The sequence below is a fragment of the Carya illinoinensis genome, chromosome 14 (genome assembly GCF_018687715.1).
Source record: "Carya illinoinensis cultivar Pawnee chromosome 14, C.illinoinensisPawnee_v1, whole genome shotgun sequence".
Lineage (NCBI taxonomy): Eukaryota > Viridiplantae > Streptophyta > Magnoliopsida > Fagales > Juglandaceae > Carya > Carya illinoinensis.
In genome coordinates, this window is record NC_056765.1 from 20,114,594 (window position 1) to 20,133,302 (window position 18,709).

General features: G+C 34.4%; 1 protein-coding gene across 3 annotated transcripts; it reads right to left on the minus strand.

Annotated features, from left to right (window-relative positions):
• Positions 1–717: 717 nt before the first annotated feature.
• Positions 718–16,041, minus strand: LOC122293441 (protein ROLLING AND ERECT LEAF 2). 3 transcript variants are annotated; one of them, XM_043102020.1, is made up of 7 exons: positions 15,605–16,040; positions 11,213–12,163; positions 10,882–11,083; positions 10,400–10,474; positions 9,062–9,276; positions 3,842–4,065; positions 718–1,763 (listed from the first exon to the last, which is right to left on the minus strand). In XM_043102020.1, the coding sequence occupies exons 2-7, from the start codon at positions 12,116–12,118 to the stop codon at positions 998–1,000; spliced, it is 2,388 nt and encodes a 795-aa protein (XP_042957954.1). In that variant the 5' UTR covers positions 12,119–12,163; positions 15,605–16,040; the 3' UTR covers positions 718–997. The 3 variants fall into 3 exon arrangements, with proteins under 3 accessions (XP_042957954.1, XP_042957953.1, XP_042957952.1); XM_043102019.1 differs by having other exon boundaries at positions 10,882–12,138; positions 15,605–16,041; XM_043102018.1 differs by having other exon boundaries at positions 10,882–12,163.
• Positions 16,042–18,709: the final 2,668 nt, after the last annotated feature.

The window sequence follows — 18,709 nt, forward strand, 5'->3', positions numbered from 1 at the left end:
AGTGGTTTAATAGCATGTCATTTTGATGGTTGTTAGGCGTTAAAGGTTATAAATTAGAGTGCCTATGCATTGCCTTTAGTGTATAGATTCTTTCTGGTCTTTTAGCTTGTGAAGTATACGAGTGTTCCCCTTATTTTTATGGAAATTTACTACATACAAACAAAGTCACATATTAATCTACGTACCAATACTGATTTTTTCATACTTAAAATTTAAATTAATACTATTTTTAATAAAATCTACTTTTTAACCAATCACAATAAATTGACACATATTAGTACACAAGTATATTTGCATCTAAATTCTTCCATTTTTATGACTACTGTTGATAACGATATAAATGGAATAACAAGATGCTTGTCAAACAATCGTATCCAATCTAAAATTTACTACTAGAATTAACATCTCTAATTTTAATAAGAAAAATAATAATTACAATCGTGAATATAAAAATACTATACAATCACTTTAAAACAAATTAATAAATACGATACCTATATGAAAAGAAATTAATTTTTTAATAATAAATTTCAGTTTTTTTCAAAACGACTGTACCACTCTTGCGTACTTTACGATTATATATAATATTATTTAATTTTTTTTTTCTTAGAATTCGCAGCAGGAAAAGAAGTGTGCCTTTTCTTTCCAAGGAACAATAAGTTGTTAAAATGGGGCCCAATCGAATACATCTATGCATCGCATATAGACAATAAGAAAGAAAGAACTAGTGGGAATTATTTTAGAGTTCCCATGTTTACTAAGAAAAAACTGTACAAGTTCTATTACTTTGCGAGCAACCCTCTGTGTAGCCACCAGCCCTCGTAATCACCTATAATTACAACACCGTTTATTACATCTCCATGTTCAATTCTTTTTACCAGTCCCTTTATTTTCAGTTGAAACCAAAACCCTTTTATTCTTCTCACCATATACAAATGCCATGTCCAATTGAACTACCAGGACTTCTTTCAGGTTTCTTACATCTTAAAACTCCAGTTTATTGGACCTCCGACTCTGAGGGGTGTTGGGATTCTTCCGTCGTCTCTGTAACTTTGCTCTCCAAAACTTGAGATCGTGACATCAATCTATCATAGCTACTCTTAGCTTTTTCAATTTCCTGTTGAAGTTCGACATACATCTTCATCGAAAGCTCTGCAAAGTTATTTAACTGACCAATAAATGCCTCCAAGCTTGACCGGAATCTATCAAAACCTGAAATCCAGTCATGCACAGCTTCACCTCCCAGCATATTTTCTGAATCACTTTCTTTTCCAGCCTTCCAGGATGGTAAATATGAACGGTTCATGTCCTTCCCCTGATTTTTTTCTTGATGTGGTATGAAGCGAGCAGTCGCAACCCCTAAATCCTTTATAGTATCAACAACTTGCTTGATAGATGAGGATTCTGGCTGTTCTAGGTCTTTTAGCTTTGCCAACCAATTGCCACAGGTCACATATATAGGAGGGCCATCGTCTCTCAAGGATCTGGCTTCTGACTTCCTTTTTCTTTTGGAAGATTTTTGTGGAACAGGTGCACATTTGTAAAGCCATCCAGATATAGCCTGCAGATAGAACTTCTGAGCAGCAAACCACTTTAGAAAACTTGATGACAGCGAACTCAGTTCATCCTCGAGATGGATAGTGACCTGCCGATGTGATTCTGATTGTATTGATAGCTTTGTGTTGCCATTTGTCTGTGCTGATTTGATGATGTCATACTGAAGCTTGTGGCACTCAGACATAACTTTCCACATCCTACTTAACCTGAAAATGGTGCAGATGAAGCACAATGCTGAAGCACTTAGAATAATCCAAACCAAGGGTAGACGTGAAAGTAAATGGGAGAAATATAAGCTTCAACACGAAGACATTTGACTGTTTAACCAATAAATGCGAAGATGAATACTGTTTTATGATTTGTTTGATGGCTAGACACAAATATATTTGTAATTATATAATCCCAGAAAAAAGAATAGAGCATGTCAGCATATGATGGTCAAATGTTGGTGTTAGGGTATTCGAGTTAACAATGCTTAAGACACCATTATGAGATTGGCTGTAAAACTTCAATCTTCTCTTGGAAGTTTAGAAACTCGTTGCATGACATTATGTTTTCTTAGCCCAAACAAAGAATATAAGTTGTGCAAAAAATATGCACACAGATTATAAAATTTAGGTTTTAACGTAAAATATACATAAATACATGAATTTAGGAATTTGATAATATTTGAAACTATATAATTTTTTTTGTAAGTAAATATGAAACTATATAATGGGGTGAGATTCCGTTGTGTTATTAAGTGGTGTCAATTTTTAATGCATGTTCCCTAATGCACTCAAAACTATACTCTTGACTTCTGAAAATCCACCAAATCTCTTAAAGAAAAGCCATCCCCCATCCATCTGTGGTGTCCCTGATCATCATTGCTTCATAGAAGATCAACTACTATGAAGTCAGGCAAAAGAAGACAGAGAGGTACAGGTTTAATACAAACCGATGCATTTTATTGAAACAAAATGTTCTCAAGATGCTTGTAGATGGGCCAAGAAAACTAGGTTCAAATTTGAATAAATTGTGTTCAACTTTTAAAAAACATAGGTTCAAATTTAAAGGGAATATCGGAAGCTAAATTGTAAATACTTCTTTTTAGAAACTTTAATATATTTTTAAAAATCCAGAAAAATGAAAAGCACATTGTTAATATGAGAATTAAGTATCTAACATTTGAATTGAATTTAGATCAGTGCATCAATTTATTATTACAGCATTTTGAGTATACATTCCCTTGCATTGTAATTATATTTGAATCATTGATATTAGGAAAATGTGATATAAGATTTTTTAATTTTTTTTTTACATAAATACTTCACAAAAACAGAATTGCACAAAAAGTGGGCCAACGATAGTACATGGGAAGTACAAATACTCAAAAAAGGAAATGCACAAAACATCAGGCAAGTACATGCAAATACCACATATTGCCGAACATAAATATTCTATTCGTGAAATATTTTATAGAGTGACTTCCCGCCACAAACAAAATAATAGTTTGATACATACAAGCTTATGGAAACCGGGGGCATATTATGGCGGAGTCATAAGTACAGAAGAAAAGATGAACCGAGGAAATCTCTCCATCCATTCCTTGGTGGTAAAGGTTGAAGGTTGAGGGCATGGGTTCAATTCCACATGGTTCCATGAGTTGTGCATTAAACTACAGAAGAATAAAACAAAACCAACAAGCAGATGAAACTTGGGTGATCACACCTAGGGATTCCATTCAGGAAATTTTTTACCACTGTAGTGAACCCGCAATGAACAATAAGATTTGTATGCCTGATCCCGTGTTTTGTCTGTGATAGTCATCCGTGTACAGATCATTTCTCATTATATATTCCATAATTTGACTAAAAGCTTAGATTTACAGGGAGAAAGTTGAGCAACAACTAGAGAGTCCTTGCCAACTGAAGTCAAAGATCCAACCTATCTCACATTGATTTGCATAAATGTCATGGAACAAATTATAATGGTAAAAGAGTATCTACTCAAATGAAGAAAGAGAAAAAATAAAAAGTAAAACATGAGTTAAGTATAATATGAACAGAAGTTAAGTGAGAACCATCCTATAGGCAACTAAGGACATGGGCATGAAGAAGGTCGTGTGGAAAAAGATCTATGCAGCCAACCCATTTCCCTAAAATAAAGGCTCAGTTGAGTTGAGTTTAACCATGAATTATGGTTGAATTAATAAACATTTCATAGGTGCATTTGCCACATGCCCAATGATATATGGTTCCCTAGTTGACACATAAATCAAGTATGATGAGAGAACAAGGCGTACCCTTCTATCAACTCCTCAAGTTGTGGCTGGAGCTCTTTGTCCCTTAATTCCTCAATCCTCTTTGAGATAGAATCAATTCTGTGAATTGCAACTCTGATTCTTGAATGTAGATCCTTGACAACTGCACGAGTTTTATCAATTTTATTGGTACTTTCCCCATTTGTTTCCAGTTGTCTTAGAGTTTTACACTTCAAGTCATACTCCCTTCTGACCATTCCACTAGCCTGAAATTAAGAGAATTGCCTGTCAAAGTGCTGAAAAAATTGCCAGGGAAAACCCATATCCTACAACATTTTGAAAGATAGCAACATGACATGTGGCACCTAAGCTTAGAAATCATAAATTAAGGATCTTACAAGATAATTACACAAGATTTATGAATGATTTTCAGATAAGACAAGCTGATGAAATCAATTAAGAGTTCTACACTTTTGCATTTCTGTAATTTTTTATGTTTTATAATACTTTTTGACTAGAAGTCCACTAGGTTTTAAAATGGTCCTAGCAATGTTCGGGATATCTTTGCCCCATGTCCTTAATAGGGTATTTGGATCCACACTATTATTAGTACCAGTACATCAATAGGTGCAGGCTTAACAGGCCTGAGCAATTCCCAACTCCGACTCCATTCTGCTTTCCACTCCGATTCCGCTCTGATCAGATTTCAAATTGGAAAAGTCAGTCTTGGAGTTCAATAAAACACCGCAACACAGACTCCGAATTTTATTTCATGTGCATATTCTAAAGAGTGCCATAATAATAAACGATTCCTTAAACCACCCAGTTAGCTATTGTGTAAATATTATTATACCCGATCTTGGTCACCACAGAAATTAGCCTTCAACATTGTTTTTCCATTTAAACAGCTCCATTTAGTAACCCTGAACCTGATTTCTACAAAAGCCTATCTCGGCCCCTCTCATTTTGGCACCTTCCATAGTTCCCAAAGTTTGATGTCACCAAGGTGAGCTGGCAAAGAGTGCAAATATGTCTTTGTCATTGTTGGACAATGGAATAGGGTTCTTGTGCTTGGGTCTACATTTCAGATGCAACCATAATTCCATGAATCCCTATTATCTCTTTCTGGAATTAACTGATTTAAATTTGATTTGTTGTTTGGTTAATGAGAAAGTGCAAGGAAAGACTTGAAGAATTGGCAAATCCAATTGGTTGGTTTACTCAGATTTCTTGATGAGGATTGAGGACCCATGATTATTTTGGCTGATTTTATCTCTATTAGGGAGAGAGAGAGAAAGAGAGAGAGAGAGAGAGAGAGGAAAAAAAAACAAAAAACAAAACACAAAAAACAAAAACAAAAAACAAAAAACAAAAACAAAAACAAAATAGCCTAAAATTTGATAATTTTGCTATCTATCTCAAATTTTGTATTTGGGGCTGAATTCCGCTTTGCAACTCTTAACTCTACTATGATTTCGAGAAAGAGTACAGTTGGGAGTTGGACCCTTCTCAAATCAAAGTAGGAGTCTAGAATTGACTCCAACTCCAACTCCAATCATAGTTGGGGGGTTTGGAACCTTGGATTCCGACTCCATTGTAGTTCGAGGATTGTCCATAATGGTTAACAAGGGGTGGCACTTCGTGTTTGCGGGTCTTGTTCATGTTGTGTCAAGTCATGGATATTTGACTATATGGATCAACCCAAACACGACCCATTAAGCTAAATGGGTCAAACCTTCAAACCCTAACACGACCTATTTAAATAACATGTGACATTTTTAATAATTAATTAGAAATAGGTCAATACGACCCGACCCATTTCAATCTATTTCAACCCGTTTTATGTTAAATGGTTTGAGTTGATCCGCATAACCCATTTGAACCGATTATCATAATCTTAGATAAAAGTTCAAATCTATATTTATTAGTAGCCACAATATCTCTAAAAAAACGTAAAACTACCTACTAACAAAAAATATCAATATTTTTTCAAATTTTAATCTATAATAAAACCAATATTACAAACCCAACAATAACAAATATAACATAGGTCCAAAATACAATCCCAACAATAAAAATATAAGTATATTGAGAAATTACCAAGCTTGCAGCCAAACAATCATAAAATTGTAATTTTGAAAAAAAAAATACATATATATATGGGTTGATTTCGGGTTTAGCCGGTTGACCCGTTACTGACCCATTTATTAATCGTGTCTAAACGGGTAAACCCTTTTTGGCCCGAACCCATTTATATCAAACCCAAACCTACTAATTTCGTGTTATGTTCATATTGAGTTCACGGGTTGTGTCACATGTTGCCACCCCTATTGACAACATATGCCAATTCAAGTGTAATATATAGAATTTAAGAAAAATATTGATGAGAAAAGGGGATAATTTAAATTTAAAAAAAATAACTGTTTTTTTATTGTTATAATTTTGGAAAAATATAACTTTTAACCCTTTAACTGTCACTTGTTTTTCAATGTGGTACCCAAATTTTCCACTTTTAAGGCACTCTCAAGCAAGATTTTCAATGTTAATGGGTTTTGACTTCCCTGGGATAAGAAAGTTCTCTGTTGCTAGTTCCCAGGAAGTTGAGATTGCAGAATGGGCTTGCTTCTGCAGCATCCTGTCAGGGGTCAGGTATTGACAGAAAATGGAAGCGAAGCGAATCATTAAAACCAGTGTAGTGGTGTTATTAGTAGTGTTGAGGGAACCCAAACTCGAGAGTTAATGTCATACATGGGAGGATTCAAGCCTTGGTGAACGAGTTGTAGTCCCTCGCAATTATTTAAAGAAAACAAAACAGATTCTCGCTCTCCAGAGCCTTCAGATCTGGTTTTATAAAAAAGAAGGGAATATCATTATTTTCAGAAAGAGCTGGTGGTTTTGCTCGCTCATCAAAAGACCTCAGTGGTTTCTCCTAGTTCATTTTTTTTAACCTGTTCTACCAATCATGATCATAAGGGAGGACAATCTTTCTCTTACCCATAAAGAAAAGGAGGACAATGCAGTAGAGGTAGAGATGATGGGAGGGGGTCATCTTTTTCTTCATGAAGCAGAAGATACCCTATGGAACATGATGGGGGGAGGGAGAAACGATTGAGGATTTGGAACCTAATTAGAGAATGAAAGGAAGATGTGAGTGTGAAAAAGGAGCTATGTCAAAGTTCTGAACAGAACCTTTGAAGTTTGGATATTCCTCTTGTAAGAGGAAACTTTACTTGGTCTAACAACCAAGATACCCCAATGTGACCAAGAATTGATAGAATCCTCCTCTCTCCTGATTGGCCAAGCCAGATTTCCAGTAGTTATCCATAAAAGACTGCATAGACTTTTATCAGACCACTCCCATTATTGGTTGATTGTTGTGGCATCCCTTGCACTAACGGTACTTTAAGTTTGAGAACAAGTGGTTCAATCTGGAAGGCTTTATGGAAAAGGTAAAATGGTACAACTATCAAGGATATCCTCGCAAGCTGAAAGCTCTAAAGCTAGGTCTGAAAGCTCATATAGCAATTTAAGTTGAAAGATATATATATATATTAAACGACAATTTAAGTTGACAAATAATGAAAAGGAAGACACGAAAAAAACAAAAAAACATAACAATTAAATTCGTTAACACCTAAAAACGAGATAGGCCAGAATACATTTTGGTCTCTTCAAGTTTAGGTTTCAATTTGATCCCTAGGGTACCCATTTTGGCAGCTTTATTCCTAAAATTTTAGACTGTTGTCAACTTTAGTCCTTCTCCATTTGCGTTGACCAACCGGTAAATGTCAACAAGCTGCAAATGGCATGGCATTGTTTTGGTAAACACTTAATGAGGAAAAATTAATTTTTTGAGAAATGATAAATGAAAAAGAAAAAGAGAAGATACAGAGGAAATAGTGAAGGAGAAAGAAAATTACACAATGCGAGAATTTTAAATGAAAGAAAATGATTTTGAAAAAATTCATAAAAGAAATGCTACAGCACGTTTCTTCTGGTTAATTTCTTTCTCAACAAAGAAGGACAACAAAAAAATAAATTGATATTGAGTCCAAAAAAAATCATATTTCATTTTCTCCATTTTTATCAGATTGAAACTTATTTGGAATGGCAAAATTGACTTCCCCAACATCTCCATACAATTACAGCCTCTATCTCTCATCCAAAATGGTTTGCGTTTTGACAAAATATTGTACTCCATGACAAAGGAAAAAAAATTACATGAAAAATGAGGCAGAATGTAAGACTCCCTGATGGGAAGCCCACCATTTTTAGAACCAAGATTAGCTGGAAACTCGTAAAATCCAACATGTTTAATCTTCCGACCTCTTGTGATGGAAAGGCAATGCCTAGGACCCTATACTAATCATAATACAAGATTTAAGAATATTTAGGGGAACTCGGTAGGCCTTGTGATTGTGAACAGCACATGAGGCTCAGGCTGGTTAGAATGTTTGTCAAGTGCTAGTAAAGAGCCACAGTCTAGGTACATAAGCCTGTAAAGGCATTGCCATACTTCTTTCTACATTCCTTTTCCTTCAAAATTTTTACATCTGAAGCTGCTTGCGATATATATATATACATATATATATTATTTTATTGGCATCGGGTGTCTGGAACTGCATCCCGACTAATCCCAGGGGTGCACAGGCCCTCGGTAAGGAGTTTCTCGCAAGTGAACCTCAGGTAATTTAAGGCGAGAATCCCCTAGTCTAATGGCCCCTAGAGATTGTTTGCACCCAATGACATTTGAACCTTAGACCTGGGGGGAACATATCCCCAAGCCCAAGGCCTTTACCACTTGAGCCAACCCCTAGAGGTTCTGCTCGTGAAATTTACAGCGCTTTGTTAACCGAGTTGGACATAAATACTACATTGATAATAATTTGAACCTTTAGGGATCTAAGTGCTAAAATTGTAAATATTGGGACCAAATGTCAAACAAGCCTAAATTTATTTTCCTTTTTATATTGGCACTGAGTGTCAAAAAACAAAGTCTCGACTAATCCATGCACAAGCCCTCGGCAAGGTTCAAACAAGCCTAAATTTTGATGAGCCATAATGTTTTTTAGCCAAACTAAAATATTTAAAGAGATGATGGATTCCAAAATAAAAGAGAAAATCACAATTAATCATGGTTCTGCTCATATGGCAAATAGACACTATCAAAAAACAATTCACAAAAAGTGACTATAAATAACTGTAATGATCAGATTAAGATGATAATGATTATATCACTTAAAGGACTGAGATCAACAGTACCTTAACTTCATCATAAAGTTTCCTCTCCCAAGCATATAGCCTATCCAAGGTAGAGGCATGACTACCGGAGTTCATGCAGAAATTTTCAAAAGAGTTACCAATAAAGTCCTCTATATCATCTCTTGAGTTTGCTCCCAATGGATTCCTGGTTGAAGAGGATCGAGATGATGTCGTCCTATGCCATGTTAAGTACTTTGTGTCATTTTCAGCAGGCTCTAAATAAACAAAACAAAATAATTAGCTGAGTAATAAAGTAAGAATCTCAAGAACGAAGATTCTTGAGAAGATTTGACCCTACCTATCAAAAAAAGAAGAAGATTTTACCATATTTGCAGAAAATTTGAACCATAGCTGATACAGGCATCCAAATCAAACTCTAGTAATATTACTTTTTGATAAGTAAAACTCTGTGATATTATTTTTTGATAAGTAAACTCTAGTGATATTATAATATAACCATCATAACTTTTAAAGGCAGATTGGAGAACTGCTGTCCACATGACTATGTGAAGGTCAATTTCAAATGGCCAATCAAGGCTTTTTCTTAATATCATAGAAGATAGTTTAGTTACTGCTTCTACCTTTACGTTTTGAAGTTTTGGAGTGGCAAACAAAACAAAAATAGGGTCCTTGCTGATCTGTCAACATGCTATTTAAAAAAAAAAAAAAAAAAAAAATTAGCTTTAGGATTATGCAATAGTTATCAAGTGCATAAAATTGGTAGCTGAGATCAATGGAGATTCTCCTTTTGGACCTTCAGTGGAAAGAAAGAAGACTAACAATAGCTGATAGGGAGGCATATCCTTGGGAATTTTCTTTGGGAGATAACAGCTCAAAAAGTACCCAACTATTTATAGCTCTATTTGCTCAGAATCCTTTTCTGATTAGAATAATACTCCCCTGCAACATGTATTTCTTTATTCCCTACATTAACTTGCATGAAAGAAGCAAACTTTCTTTCTTCCCTATCACTTTCTCATTCTCTTGGCAGGTTCAAGATAAACTAGTATATCTACTAGAATGTGAGTACTCAGGTATTCCTTGAATATGAGTATTTCTGTGACTCTTCCAAATTTTCTGCTGGACTTTGTTTTCCTCCTGTTTTAGCCTCTTCTTTACCCAGATCGCAAATGCCTTTTCCTTTGTTTGGTCTTTCTCTGCTCCAAGATTCTCATATTTTCCTTTAATTAATGCGACAGTTTTTTAACATTTGGATCACTTTTAATCAGATGTCATCTCCTGCTTAAAAGCAGAAGAATGCAAGAGACTACTCTACCGGAGGGGAGCCACTACCAAAAGAGAAAAATAATCTGAAGGCTAAAAGGCTAGTAGACCTACCTTCTTGGACTTGGCTTGGGTCCTCCCCACAAGAGAAACAGGTCTTCAATAATTCAGATGTCATTGACCCACCTCCTACAACAGAGAAGTCTAGTGAAAACTTTTGCCAACACAAATCAGGATAAGAAATCTCAAATGTTTTGCTTTGTTCTTCTGGTAAATAAGCATAAAATGTAAGTTTCATGTCACTTCCTAGACAACACCAAAATCTTTTTTTTTTATAAGTTAGACAACAACAAAATCTCACTTAAACATTAGGTATAAGCATAAAATAAGAAGTTTCACGTATCTGCTGATTCAGAGATTTGGCATACAAATTAAGACCGCATAAAAAACAAAAGGGTATGGTCCTGGAACCATGATATGGCATATGACTTTCCAACTAAATTTAGTTGCCAATATTCACTAGAGATTAAATAACAGGGGAAAAAAAAACCTGAAAACACTGGTTTGAGAGAGAGAGAGAGAGAGAGAGATCTTACTTTCTTTCCCCGGAAATATTGGACGGAAATTCAACTTATTTGCTTCAAGCATCCTTGGAACTTCTTTACCAGACTCAGAAGCTTTAATAAAGAGAAATTCAATATCTCTCATGCTTGAAAAGAAGTCCTTAGGAGGAACCTTACTCTCAATACAATCTTCTTTTGATGGTGCTTTATCTTGGTCAGTGGGAAGCGCAACAACCTTAGATGTGGCTCTCATTGGTGACAAATAAGGGGAGTTTTCCTTCTCCCTATTTAAGAACTCGGTCTCTAAAGCTACATTTTGTGCAGAAGGCATACTGTGCAGAGAATTATCTGCAGCATGATCAACCTTAGATGTGGCTCTCATTGGTGACAAATAAGGGGAGTTTTCTTTCTCCCTATTTAAGAACTCGGTCTCTAAAGCTACATTTTGTGCAGAAGGCATACTGTGCAGAGAATTATCTGCAGCATGATCACGAACCCTATTAAGATTTTCAAAACTTCGTACCAGAGTATCTGTGGAAGGCTCATCAAATTCACCTTCTGAATCCAGAGATTCTTCCCTCTCATGAGAAGAAGTCTTCTCCTCTTCATCTTCTAGATCAGGAATTCCCTCCTCTTCTCTATATTGTCTTATATCATCAGCATTCTCCAACCCTTGGTACATTCCCTTCCCATCTTGAAAAGAAAACTCATGATCAGTTGGATGAAAGAGACCAAAATAATCCCATGGTGGAGTTCCAGGTGGGAGGGAAGAACCTTGGAAAGGGGATGTTCCAGGTCTTTCAGTGGAACGAGGTGTCATATTCTGTGGGGTACTAGACGAGGTCACTGTTCCTGTAACAGGCAAAGAAAGCTTTTCTTCAATCTTCTGCGAAGAGGAACTCCTGAATGTCATTTGATTTGCCTGAAACTGACTAGAGTTTGGAGAAGGAGATGGAGAAATGGTTTCGGTAGCATATACATGTTGGGATATAGATGGGGGAGAAAAGGAGAACTGGGAAAGAGACTTCTCAGTTAAAGCAAGTGGCTCTGGTGTTGCAGTAGTAGAAGTATACAAAGAAGATTCTATGGGAGCTTCAGGTTCCACAAATTTGCTAAGAGCAATTCCTGTACTTTTAAGGGATTGAATATATGTAACATGAGCAGCAGCTAGTGAGCACCTTCCATCAAGTGATTGTCTTACAAACTTCTTTCTTTCACGACATAGCTGCAGAGCCTTATCTTCCTCTATTTTCGAGCTTGAAATCCCCATTGCTATCTATCACTCTTACTCTGTAATCAGAACATAGGCTTTTCCCTGAAAAAAAATATCAATGCTAATTATATTAGGAAACATCAAAAGTCCTGAAAGAATAGATCAGAACCCAACTTCTCCAAACTCAAAATTGCCCAAAAACATACAATAGCGCATGAAGTAGATTTATCAATTGGAAGTTCCAGCTAAGGAGATTGGATTTTGGGCAACAATGGCAATCTTGGATACTGTATTTCTGTGGACACTTCTCTATTTTGGTAAATGGAACTCCTGGTTTCTTCGGTTGCTCTCATGGCTTGCAGAAGGGAGATCCTGCTTTTTGCAAGTGTCATGGAAGCACTCAGCAAAATGTCTTATGTTTCTGTTGGAGGCTTTCTTTCAGGGTTTTTTTTTTTTTTTTGGTCGGGATTAGGAACTATGGTGCTCTTAACTTACTACATCTTATATACAGATGGCACTTTGGTGTTATATGTTTCTGCACACTTAATTCTTATGCTTTGAAGCAGTTGTCAGGTTGAAGGTTTAATTTGCCTAAACTGCAATTGGTGCCAGTGGGTTGCTTTACCTCCAAAATATTCTAGGGTGCAAGGTGCCCACTTTACCTCTGAAGTATCACTGACTTCTTTTCGGGGGCCACTTTCAAGGCCAAGGCAATTTTGGATGAAATCATCAAGAAGATTTACTAAAAGAGGATGCATTTGTCCAGAAGCAATAAAATTTCTTTAAACAAGAGAACTCTTTTTTGATAGGTAATCAAGAAGTTTTATTCATAGAAATAGGCAAAGCCCAAGTACACAAGGAGTATACATGAGAAGCACCTAGTTAGAATTTACAATCAAAAGGAGAAAATCATGAACAGTTAGCCCATTACAAATAAACAAGAGAACTCTTTTTAATCTTACTACATATTTCATGTCTCCTATTTCGCTTCCTTCTAGTGTGAATAATAATATAGAAAAGCTACAACAAGAGTTACTTTGAGTGAGTTAGGTGAAGAGGCCAAATTTCACCCGGTAAGTTGGGCAAGAAATGCTCTATGATCTTTGAGGAGGGGGTTAGGAGTTCAGAATCTCCTTGTCCAATCGTACACTATGGGGGAAGCAGCTTTGGCAACAACAAAATGACAATGAGACCTTGTGGAGATCAATAGTAGATTCTCTATATAGGATGTTAGTGGGGTGGGAGGTGTTCCAATGAGGTCCAAGGACCTCTAGAAGAACAAAAGGAAAGGTTGGGGGAAGTTATATATCCATACTAGATTTAAAGTGGGAGAGAGATCCAATATCAGATTACAGCATGATCCGTGGGAGGTGTTCCAATGAGGTCCAAGGACCTCTAGAAGAACACAAGGAAAGGTTGGGGGAAGTTATATATCCATACTAGATTTAAAGTGGGAGAGAGATCCAATATCAGATTACAGCATGATCCGTGACATGAAGACAGTGTGCCTAAGGAAACTTTGACAGAAGTGTATAATTTTGGTTGTGCTAAGGATGCATATGTGACGGGCATTTGGAGATATCAAGTGATTTCCCTCAGTCCAATGTAAGATTTACTAGAGTAACTCGTGACTGAGAAGTGGATGCCTATATTGCATTCTTTAATATGTTGTATTCTTCTAGGTTGAGATGAGGAACTGAAAGCAAGATTCTTTGGGCCCCTTCAAACATGGGGATGCTCAATTTTTGTTTAATAACGTCCTTATTTAACACGAAACCAATCCCTTTCCTTCGAAGAGTATTTGGCAGACTAAGGTCCACCAAGAGTTGTGTTTTTTGCTTTGACAGCCTCTCTATGAAAAAATCTCACTATGGACAATTTAAGGAGAAGACAAATCAGTGTGATTGATTGGTACTGCAACTGTAAGTGGAGTGGGAAGTCCATTGGTATCTTTTACCCCATTGCGATACTGCTAGAACTTTGTGTAGTGACTTTTAGTCGATTTGGTTCAGCTTCGGTCATGCCAAAAAGACTTGCAGATCTTTTTATTCTAAGAGAGGATTAGGCAGCAGCCTACAAATTGCAGCAGTGTAGAAGTGGTTCATACTTATGTATGGTGTATTTGGAGGGAAATTAATGATTAAATCTTTTAGAACCGTGAATAAATGTTGGGCTCTAAACTTTCTTTTCACTACCCCCTTTCTTTCTAAAGCTTCTATAGAATATAAAATGACTCAACTTTCATGACTTTCTTGAATCTTTTTCTCCTTCTAGACAGGTATTTCTCTTTAATGCAACAAAAATGAAAGATAGGTAACAAGAAATTAGGACCCATCTTGTCCTAATAGTTTTTGGCCAATCAAGAGCCAAGACGACAGACATATTCCTTAATAAACTCTGATACATCATAGAAAACCACCACAAGTAAAAGGCACAAAATAAGATCCATGCTCCAAGAAACCATTTTTTGAATTCATCATTTTGGGAAGTAAATGAAAGACAAACCAACACTTATTGGAAACCATAGCAAACAGTAATGAATCCAAAAGATTTGATAAAGACATGCATAACAATTAACTGATCTAACCACCTCAAACAACAACAACAACAGTTCACGGTTCAAATGAATTAAGAAAGAATGAAAACGCTACCTGAAACAGATTGTATTTCCCATATTCTTTCCAGAAAACAAACATATGGTGAATGTAAGCCATAAGAATCAATTTCAAATAGGAAAATCAACCCAAGTACCTTAAGCAAAAGCTGCTCGAGAAAAGGATTGAAAAGAACTTTAAAAATTTTTTAGGTCCAATTTTATGCCAAAACAATATAGAAACCAACACAGAAGAGGGAACAAACCCAAAAAACTCACCTAAAGGGAAGAAAACCCAACATAATATTTCTATGTAGTTCTCTTTTTTTTTTTTTTGTTTCTAGGACTCACCAAGGCAGGACCGGACACAACCCCACCACAAAAATTGTGAATCATGTAATCCAGGGAATTCCTTTTGCGAATACAAATCTCTGACATCATCAAACCCGCCCTGTAACCACTAACCTTCACCTGACCTGACAATCATATTCGTATATAGTTCTAGCTTGAGAACTGAACCGACATAATTTATTAAACATGAAATCTCCAGAAAATTCAGAAAACACAGAAATTTCTGCTTTTAATTTACAAAAAACGAAAAGAAAGAAAAACCCGGTGAGAGAGAGACAGAAAGTATTAACTGGTAGATAATATTAACAGTTCGGTTAATCCGAATTGTAATTCAACATATCAAAATTCAAATCCTAACACGGTTATACCAATCAGTTCCAATTGAACAGAAAAGAAATAACAACCAAGCAGAGGATTAGAAATTAAAAAATAAATAAAAAATCAGGAACCAGAGCAATCGAAAGCGAAATCCAATATAAAAACAACTGCATGAAGAAGTACAAATTTCGTAAAACCAAAAATAGAAACACGGTTCTTTTATTCAAAATAAATTAAGTAAATTATAGGATCTCTTGTTTTTGTAGGGAATTATTTTGTACCTGAGAACTGAATAAAGTTCAATTCAACCAACGTTGTAAGAAAAGAGCTTGGATTTCAGAGAAGACCCATAAGATAAGAGTATATCACGGAATCGCAGAGAGAAGCTAGATCAGTTTCAGTGAGAAAGAGATGTCCGGAAAATATAAGAAGACCGGAGAAGCGAATCTCATAGACCCATCATCACCATGGCTGCTTCCATGCAACAGACGGTTTGCAAAAAGAAACAAAGGCCAAGACACAGATCACATCAGAATGTGCGTGAGTGTGTGGGCAATGGAGCCCACTTTGCTAAAGTCCCACTTTCTGATCTACGCGCTTTGCATCTGGGGATAGAAATCAGAACACAGTATTAATACTACTACTACATAAAAATTTTCTGGGGCAGGCAGGGAAAGTCCTCCCCCCAGAGGATAAGCCGAAAGGGTGATGAGTCATGACCAATGACCAGGCTATGCAAAAAGAAGCCGGCGCATTCAATTTCTACGTGGTTTGGAGTTTTACGCTTTTTAAGCAACTTTTAGGCAAATCCATTTTTATCGTTTTCCTTTTAACTTTCACGCCATACCAAAGCAATCTTTTTCTCTTTAATTATTAATTGGCTTAAAGCAACAGTCGGTTGGGAAAATAAATCTGGGAACACTCTCGAACAATGTCCAAACAGAAATATTTTTTTAAGAAGTACTTTAGTTATAGTCAGATCTTATAAAATAAAATTTACACGTGGAAATTTATAAAAAAAATAATTAAAATTTAGATAATGAATTCCAATAATGGGTCTTGACAGAGTTTTTTTTCTTTTTAATTCTTATTTAATAATTAAGGATGTATTTTTTAATAATATTATAAATTTTTTTAAAATATTTAAAGAGATTAAAAAATGCATGAAAAAAAATACATGAAATAACTTTACGGATGACTTTTCTCGTGCTATACCCACCGTCGGCGTAGCAACGTCTAATTATAAAATTATTTTTATAATAAAATAAATCTAATGTATAATATAAAATAATATTAATTTATAAATTTATTTTTATTAAATTTGTTATATCAATTTTTTTCTTTTTTTTTTATTCTCTTTGTTGAGTTTATTAATATTTTTTTTTGGGATGACGCATTGATGATGAATCGGAGAATCACAACTTTGACTTGGCATCCTCGTATTTAACTATGATTTAAAAATATTAAAAAATATATACGTATATAAAATTAAAATAAAGCTTATGGTTACTCATATCACTTTTAAAATAATATTAAATTTTCTTATAGACAGTATTAAATTTTAAATAAAGATGTGATCTGTATTTTCTTCCATTTTAAATAAATTTGAGTTGAGAGACTGAGAAAAAAAAATAGAGAGATCATTAAAACTAATGATATTTAAAAAAAGATAGAATGATGAGACATATTTAAAGTTATGAAAAAATTAAAATTAGGTACATACATTTTATATTTTAGATCTAATTAAATATCATCTAAATTTAAAATTTACAAAAATATCATTCAAGTACAAGAAAATTACAAAAATAGTCCGAAACGAAACAAGGTCTGGAATGCCAATTCCGACCGAAATGTCTAGAATTTGACCAAAATGGCTTAAACGGGCCGGAATTTGGAGCGAAATAGAACAATAAAGTTTAGTGTACCAGATACTACACCGAAATAGAAAATTTCGACTAGAACAAAACGGAATTCAAAACTATGGTATATATATAAGGAGTAGTTTAAGTTACATCAGGATGATATTTTCCACCATCAATAAGAAAAATACTAGAAGGTAAAATAGCTACAAGAATGCGACTAATCACATTATTAGAATATTATTAGAATATTATTTTTATATAAGATAGTTTTATATAAAAGTTGAAAGTTGAATAAAATATTATTAGAATATTATTTTTTAATATTATTATTGCTTTAAAATTTTAAAAAAATGAATTATTTATTATATTTTGTGTAAAAATTTAAAAAATATTATAATGATAAGATAAAATAAAATAAAACACTTTTACTATTTAACAAAGTATATGGAGCACTCACAATGGACTTTTTATCTTATCATTTAAAATACATTATTAAAACCTACTTGTTCTATTTTATATACTAATTTTTACAATATATCATACATAAATTTATTTTTTTTTTTCATATCATTTAAATTTATACCTTTTAATATTTTGTGGGAGAAAAAGTACAAAGAAAGAGAAATTAATTTGGAAGAAAAAGTATAAGAAGAGATAGAAAATAAATAAAAAAAAATATTTACATTTGTGCTCAGTCTTTTCTGCATCTAGCGGCAACTCTGTAGAGAAATGAAAAATAGAAATGAATTGGAGAATCCATTGGATGCACATTTATTGCTATTTTCGTTTAAATTTTGAGAGTTTTGCTAGGTACAAGCAAATTTGTACACCAATTTGCGTAATGATAATCTTTTTTATTTAAAAAAAATATAAAAAAATTTTTTAGAGAAAAAGAAAATCTCTTATCTCATAAAAATGATTTCTGTCTTTAATTCATATTATTTTGTTAAATATATACTTTACATATCAATATCGATACATGAATTAGTACACAAACTCTGCTTATAAAAAGATTTTTTCTTAAATTTTACATAAACTCATTTAGATCGCTCTTGGCAAACGGGGCTTATATGTTAGCAGATCCCTTCATACGAACGCAAAATAGTTGTTGACATGTTGCCATGACTGTTTATGCACTTGATTGCAAATCTGAAATTTTGACACTGAAATAGTAAATAAACGAATAGGTGTAAAGTATAATAGTTACAGTTAAATTACTAACCGTGACATCATACATCAATCAATCATTAAAAGATATTATTATTTTCTATGCTTATAAATAATAAGTTGTTATAAATTATCTTGAATTGTATGACCACATTTATCTAGTCATCAAATACACAGTGTATAGTGCCAGCATAGTACTGCATAGTAACTGGCATAGTGAATGATCGACATATGCACAGTGCATAGTGCTAGCATAGTAACTGACATAGTGAATGGCCGATATATGCACAGTGCATAGTGCCAGCATAGTACTATATAGTAAGCTAGCATAGTCCTCTTTGTACGCCTATATATATC